This window comes from Chiloscyllium plagiosum, chromosome 31 (genome assembly GCF_004010195.1).
Source record: "Chiloscyllium plagiosum isolate BGI_BamShark_2017 chromosome 31, ASM401019v2, whole genome shotgun sequence".
Lineage (NCBI taxonomy): Eukaryota > Metazoa > Chordata > Chondrichthyes > Orectolobiformes > Hemiscylliidae > Chiloscyllium > Chiloscyllium plagiosum.
Genome location: NC_057740.1, coordinates 26,718,082 through 26,725,787, shown reverse-complemented (window position 1 = coordinate 26,725,787; position 7,706 = coordinate 26,718,082). Strand labels below are relative to the sequence as shown.

General features: G+C 41.8%; 1 protein-coding gene and 1 long non-coding RNA gene across 5 annotated transcripts in view; one reads left to right on the top strand and one right to left on the bottom strand.

Annotated features, from left to right (window-relative positions):
* LOC122565348 (rho GTPase-activating protein 45-like) overlaps window positions 1-7,706 on the bottom strand; it is a 175,295-nt gene that overhangs the window by 11,840 nt on the left and 155,749 nt on the right. For all 3 annotated transcript variants that reach the window (XM_043721229.1, XM_043721227.1, XM_043721228.1), the window contains exons 18-20: window positions 6,777-6,965; window positions 2,671-2,808; window positions 1,055-1,263 (exon numbers count right to left, since the gene is read on the bottom strand). In XM_043721229.1, coding sequence (XP_043577164.1) covers window positions 1,055-1,263; window positions 2,671-2,808; window positions 6,777-6,965 — 536 coding nt within the window. The remainder of the gene's footprint in view (window positions 1-1,054; window positions 1,264-2,670; window positions 2,809-6,776; window positions 6,966-7,706) is intronic.
* LOC122565350 overlaps window positions 1-7,706 on the top strand; it is a 93,920-nt gene that overhangs the window by 32,729 nt on the left and 53,485 nt on the right. The gene's annotated exons all lie outside the window — the stretch shown is intronic.

The following is a 7,706-nucleotide window of genomic DNA, read 5'->3' as shown; positions in this document are numbered from 1 at the left end:
ACATCCACTGGGTTTCCCTGGTCTAACCTACTTGTCACCTCTTCAAAGAACTCCAACAGGTTTGTCAGGCACGACCTCCCCTTACTAAATCCATGTTGACTTGTTCTAATCCGACCCTGCTCTTCCAAGAATTTAGAAACCTCATCCTTAATGATGGATTCTAGAATTTTACCAACAACCGAGGTTAGGCTAATTGGCCTATAATTTTCCATCTTTTGCCTTGATCCTTTCTTGAACAAGGGGATTACAACAGCGATCTTCCAATCATCCCGGACTTTCCCTGACTCCAGTGACTTTTGAAAGATCTCAACCAATGCCTCTGCTATTTCCTCAGCCACCTCCCTCAGAACTCTAGGATGTAACCCATCAGGACCAGGAGATTTATCAATTTTAAGACCTTTTAGCTTTTCTATACTTTCTCTTTTGTAATGGCAATGTTCTAGAATAGATAAAGCCACTGCCACTAAATTACATGGGGAACTCCAACCAGCTATTTCTTCAGTTTCTTCTGGTTTTGACCAGATAAGTTTCAACATTCAGCTATGGTATAAATCAAGACAATAATCTGAGGCATTTTGAGGATGAATTCTCCTCGTGGAGACAGGAGACCAGAATCAGGACTGTTTTTCAGCTCCAGGACCATCTCTGATGGAAAACTGGTGCCAGTTTATAAGAAGGCAGCCAGGTCACTAATCAACACAGCAGCGTTTGGCTGCACCTGTGATCTATAGGCCAGCCAGGTATAGTGGCACTCAGACCTGCCACAGAGTGCCAACTTCTGGCAAGGTCTACCTTCTCTGTTGCTTTGGGAAACTGGAGACTGACTGAAAAATCCCAGTTGGCATCTGTTATGCATCTTGAACAAATCTTTTAAAAAACCCAATTACCTGCCCACCTTGCAAGGATTAGTCACGTTCCTGAATCCTGTATGTTGCAAAAGAATATAGCAGCTGATACTGCTTAAAGCAAAAAAGCACTGGTGAAACAGGCAGCAGTACATAGCCTGTCCTTCAGACCAAGGTAAAGGATGAATTTAGCAACTGCCTGGACTCACTTGCTAAGATGTCGAATGATGTACTGTAGCGTGGCCTTGTTTGCAGGTGGCAGATCCTTCAGTAGTTCTTTCAGTCGTGCCACAAGTAGCAGTAAATCCTTTTCGATTGTCGATTCTTTACTTCCTGCATCCCCTGTACTTTGCAGGCTCTCTTTGGCCAGTCCCATCAAATCGTGATAGAGACGAAAGAGCATAATAGGTTCTGGAAGCTAACGTTAGATGTTCGCATTGGTAATGTTGCATTTAGAACTCAGAAGTCTTTTTTTGTGAGAGGTGTGTGCGTATGTGTGATAGAGAGTGAGTGAGAGAGGATTGACAACTCTGGCTTCTCTCAGCTACTTTCGCCCAGCCCCGCCACCGCCCCTCCCCCCCCTTCCTATTTATCTCTCCACCCCTAAGGCTCCCAGCCTCATTCCTGATGAAGGGCTTTTGCCCGAAACGTCAATTTTCCTGCTCCTCGGATGCTGCCTGACCTGCTGTGCTGTTCCAGCACCACTCTAATCTTAATTCTGGCTTGGACATATTTCTGGGAGCATCTGTGACATTATCTATTGCTTCCAAACAGCCCACTCCTCTTATGAGGTTAGTTCCTCTCATACCAATTACATATTCTTCACCAATCCTCAAACAGCTATTAACATAATATTACCTTCGCTGGCAAACAAAAATATACTGAAAGCACTTTTAAAACAACACATTTCCTTCACAAAGCTCCCCCCTCACCCCAACATAGTTTGCTTGCATTTGGAGACATGTCTGCAGTTCTCATCTGGAGAGTTGGTAGCTCTAACCAGTAGTAGTTTATTTTAAAATAATTCTATCTTACTGCCTAATGATCAAGCTCTGATCACCAATTCTAATCTACCTTCTGAGAAACAACAGAGGCGATGATGGTCACATGGTTTCAAATCCCACCATGGCAGCCTAGGGAATAATAAATATCTGGAACTGCAAGTTAGTGTCAATAATGTGACCATGAAATGCTCATCAGTGGTCTTTTAGGGAGGGAAACATGCCATCTTTCCCTGGTCTGGTCTGTCTGAGTCAAGACTCACAGCAATATGGCTGACCCTAAACTATTCTTGAACGACCTCACAATGTCTCAGATCGATGGCAGTTAGGGATGGGCAATTAATGCCAGCCTACTCATGACACGTACATCCCAACAACAAACAAAAAGAAACAAGTAAAGAATTTTATCTATGAAACCACACATTGTCAGTATTGAACAATCTGCCATTAACCTAGCGAAGGCTTTTGCATTAATTTGTGTAATGAAATGGTGCAAGCAGATGCACTGAAGCCAAATTGATTACATTAAAGACCTACTTCAAGGACAGTAGCCCAAAATCTTTAATTTCTTCCTGTTTTGTCTCTGATTGCAACATTCAGAAGAACAGGCATCTAGCTCTCAAACTGTTAAACCTTTAGTAAAGCTAACTGCTTCTCTCTAAGTTGTGAATAGATTGAACTCTCCAAAAGCAACAATTCTTACAAACAATTAAGATAAATGGAATTGACAATTTTTGACAACTTCATCCTTAAAGCTCAGGGATGTTCTCCCATAAGATTTAATACAGCAGCTTCTTAACAACAAAAAAATGGCCATTTGTTACCTGTCGCAGGTACAGTTTGAGCACATTGCTGATGTCATGCGGTGATGCTTGTGAGAGTTCGACCAGTTCCTTTCCATTCTCAAAAGCCTGGCACAGTTTCTCAACACGGGTCTTTACACCATTAACACGGTAGATTCCCTGAAGATAATATCAAAGAGGCAAGATGTGTGTCAAGCTTTTCTAGGTGTGCAGTAACACTTGGCATCCTAAACTCCCGATGCAACATGAATTAGACAGTGAAAGTTTGGAGATACTAATAAAGTATGGGCTTAGTGAATGGAAAAGGAAGAGGGAGAATTGAAGACCAGATAATGAAAGATTAGAATACTGGAAGAAACGGAATGTGGGAAGAAAAGGATGTTGACAATTTTGGGAAGGCTAATTACAACAGTATTAGGCCGGAACTGGAGAAATTAGATTGGGATTGGCTGTTTGAAGGTAAATCTACATCTGACATGTGGGAATATTTTAAAGGCCTGTTGGTTAGATTTCAGGACCAGCATGTTCCTGTGAGGGTGAAAGAAAGGAATGACAAGATTCAGGAACCTTGGATGACAAGAGATATTGAAATGTAGTCAAAAAGGAAAAAGGAAGCAAATGTAAGGACTAGGAACCTGGAATCAGACAAGGCCCTTGAAGAATATAAAGGAAGCAGAAAAGAAATTAAACAAGGACTTAGGAGGGCTACAGGGACCAGGAGATGTCCTTGGCAACTAGAATTAAGGATAATCCCAAGGTATTTTATACATATATTAGGAGCAAGAGGGTAGCCAGATAAAAGTAGGTGGCCCACTGAAGGAAAATAAAATTATACATGGAGGCAGAGGAAGAGGGTTAGGTCGTTAAAAAGTAGTGCGCGTTGGGTGTTCACCAAGGAGGAAGGCACAGACGATAGTAAGATTATGGAAGGGTATGTTGATATTCTAGGCATGTCAATATTAAGGAGGAGGAGGAGGAGGTGGGGCATCTTAAAAAACATTAAGGTGGTTAAGTCTCCAGGGGCTGATAGGACCTATCGCAGGATGCCATTGGAGACAAGGGATTGCTGGGGCATCCTGAAATCTTTGCATCCTCTTTAGCCAAAGGTGAGGTCCCACATGACTGGAGAATAGCCAATGTTATTCCTTTGTTTAAGAAGGGCAAAACAGATAAACCAGGAAATTATAGACCTGTGAGCCTTACATCAGTGGTAGGAAAATTATTGGAGAAGATTCTTAGGGATAGGATTATACACATTTGGATAAGAATGAACATAGGGACAGTCAGCATGGCTTTGTGTGAGGAGGTCTTGTCTCAAATTTGATTGGGTTTTTTGAGGAAGTGACGAAGGTGATAGATGAGGGTAAGGTAGTGAATGTTGGGTCTATGTGTACTTTACTAAAGCATTTGACATGGCCTCTCATGGTACACTTATGGGCATTTCAACTCCACTTACCCACACTCTCCCCGTAGCCCTTAACTCCTTGCGAGATCAAGAATTTATCAATCTCTGCCTGAAGACATCCAACGTCCCAGCCTCCACTGCACTCCGTAGCAATGAATTCCACAGGCCCACCACTCTCTGGCTGAAGAAATGTCTCCTCTTTTGCGTTCTAAGCTGACTCTCTCTAATTTTAAGGCTGTGCCCACGAGTCCTAGTCTTCTCTCCTAACGGAAACAACTTCAAAGCATCTGCCCTTTCTAAGCCATGCATTATCTTGTAAGTTTCTATTAGACCTCCCCATAACCTTCTAAACTACAATGAATACAATCCCAGGATCCTCAGCTGTTCATCGCAGGTTAGGCCTACCATTCCAGGGATCGTCCATGTGAATCTCCGCTGGACACGCTCCAGTGCCAGTGTGTCCTTCCTGAGGTGTGGGGCCCAAAACTGGACACTGTATTCCAAATGGGGCCTAACTAGAGCTTTATAAAGTCTCAGAAGCACATCACTGCTTTTATATTCCAACCCTCTTGAGATAAATGACAACATTACATTTGCTTTCTTAATCACAGACTCAACCTGCAATTCAACCTTTAGAGAATCCTGGACTCGCACTCCCAGATCCCTTTGTACTTTGGCTTTATGAATTTTCTCACCGTTTAAAAAATAGTCCATGCCAATATTCTTTTTTTCAAAGTGCAAGACTTTGGGCTTGCTCACATTGAATTTCATCAGCCATTTCCTGGAACACTCTCCTAAACTGTCTGAATCCTTCTACAGCCTCCCCACTTCCTCAGTACTACTTGCTTGTCTGCCTAATTTCGTATCATGGGCGAACTTCACCAGAATGCCCCCAGTCCTTTCATCCAGATCATAAAATGAACAGCTGCAGCTCCAGCACTGAACCCTGTGGGACCCCACTTGTCACCACCTGCCATTCCGAAAAAGAACCTTTTATCCCAACTCTTTTGCCTTCTGTCAGACAGCCAATCCCCAATCCTTGCCAGTAGCTCACCTCGAACACCTTACTCAGCAGCCTCCCATGAGGCACTTTATCAAAGGCCTTTTTGATGTCTAGATAGATAACATCCACTGGGTTTCCTTGGCCTAACCTACTTGTTACCACTTTAAAGAATTCTAACAGGTTTGTTAGGCACCACCACCCCTTATTAAATCCATGCTGTCTTGTTCTAATCTGATCCTGCACTTCCAAGAATTTCGAAATCTCACCCTTAATGATGGATTCTAGAATTTTACCTACAACGGAAGTTAGGCTAATCGGCTTATAATTTTCCATCTTTTGTCTTGATCCTTTCAAGGGTCATAATCTCCAGATTACTGCCCGAGCCACATGCTAATTGGCAATGGGATAAGAAAATTAGGGAAGTAAACACGTGGCTAAGAGATTGGTGTGGGAAAAAGGATTCCATTTTATGGGGCATTGGGCATCAGTTTTGGACCAATGGGACGGTCTCCAACTGAACTGATCTGGAACCAGTGTTCTGGAAAAAAAGATAAATAGGGTGGTCACTAGGACTTTAAACATGAGAATTGGGGGGGGAAAGGGAACAGGAAAGCAACAGGGAGTATGGAGGCAAGTAAAAAGATAAACAGCAGGTTAGCATGTGTGCAGGGTTTAAGTTCAAGGCAGGCTGGGAATGAAGCAAAAAGGAATGATAACTTAGGACATATTACTAGAGATGCTGGAAATCATGAAGATAAGAAAATTAGCATTAAGGCGCTTTATCTGAATGCCCGTAGTATTGGCAACAAAGCAGATGAATTAACAGCACAAATCATCGTGAATGATGATGATGTGGTAGGCATCACAGAGATGTGGTTGCAGTGGGGTTCAGGACTGACAGTTAAATATTCAAGGATTTACAACGTATTGAAAAGAGGGAAACGGGCAGAGAGTATGTGCCTGGAACATGCTCCCAGGGAGGTTGTAGAAGCAGATACGATATCAATGTTTAAGGGCATTTAGATAGACATTGTACAGGCAGGGATTAGAGGAATACAGACCATGTGTAGGCAGATGGGATTAGTTTAAAATAGCAACATGGCAGGCCAAAGGGCCTGCTCCTCTGCTATACTGTTCTATATTTAAATTTATTGATCATAAATATCTTAAAATGACAAAAACTCTTGAATAACAAATAATGAGCTTTCATCTCTCAGAAATTCTTTATCTGCTGTTCTATTGGAGGAATGAAATTACCGTGGCTGCCATCACATGAGAAAAAACAATCTTCTTTTGTGCTAACTCAGAAGAGTAATTTTAGTACCTTTGAAATCATTAAGAGTTTATCCAGAACAAGTTATCTTTCAATAAACTCAGCATTCCGATTGCTTGGTTTTTGCTTATTGGTCAGGCAGCAATTTTCCTCATGTCCAATACTTTTTCAAACTAATAAATATCTTCTGAAGAAAGATTTTGAAAAATACGTGTATCACTACTATTCTTCCTGGGTCACTTGTAGCGGTGTTCCATAGATCCGACCTTAATTCCCAGACAGCAGGAGGTTGGTAGCTTATTAAGATCAGTTAGACTCGCAGGCATTAATCATGAATGTAATTTAAATCCCAAAAACCAAAGTTAGAACTTTTATTTATGGTTGTACCTGAACTATCTTGGATATTGAGATAAAAGGGTGTTCTCAGAGTCTGCTCCTGAACTTACTTTCATATTTAAAGCCCTCTTCTCAATCTCAGAGATGCACGCCTTGATAATGAATGGGATTCCATCATGACTGTCTCTGGAAACTTGGGCAAAGTCCCTTCCAAACAGCTGTAACTTCCGCTGTAGCTTCTTGTGTCCACATTTAATTGCCAGCGTCTCCAGACATTTCTTGTGACAAGCCAGATTGCACTGCAAGGTACATTACACCACGATTAGTGTCAGGAAAAGCTGGAAATCTATTCAAATGAAGGGAATCAATTTGTGATACTCGTTAATCTCTGTCTTACATAACATTTTGATCAAAATTATCTTTGTGAAATTTCTGCATATGGCATTATCAGATCACAGACCTTATGTAATAATATTCTTTCATAATTTTATATCATAGAATATAAGAACAGGAACAAACCATTCAGCCCTTCCAGCATTCTCTGCAGTTCAATTTGATCACGGCTAATTTTCCAACTCAATACCCAGTTCCTGCTTTCTCACGAGATCCGTTGATCTCTTTAGCCCTAAGATCTATATCTAATTCTTTCTTGAAAACAAAGAAGTATTTATTCTTTTTTTTCTCCCAGTGCACCAAGTACTGCACAGTTGTAACAAGGAGGGGGCAGGGTTTTGAAACCATGGAGTCCCAGGGCTCTGGGTCTTTTACATTACCTGACTTGCTCCAGAAGACCTTCAGCAGGCACCAAAGAGCAGTCATGGTGATAAAGTCGGAGGGGTGTTTCCAGACAATTCACCTTTGCTTTTTAAACACTTCCCAATAAAATTTTGATGAGATGTGAGACATTGTCCTCTTTGCAGCCACTCCATGATAGGAGAGTGACATACAGCAAGGACCAGATAGTCTCTGAAGGGAAGTACGTTTCAAGTTCAGTGAGACAGAGACAGAGAGAGAGAGAGAGAGAGAGAGAGAGAGAGAGA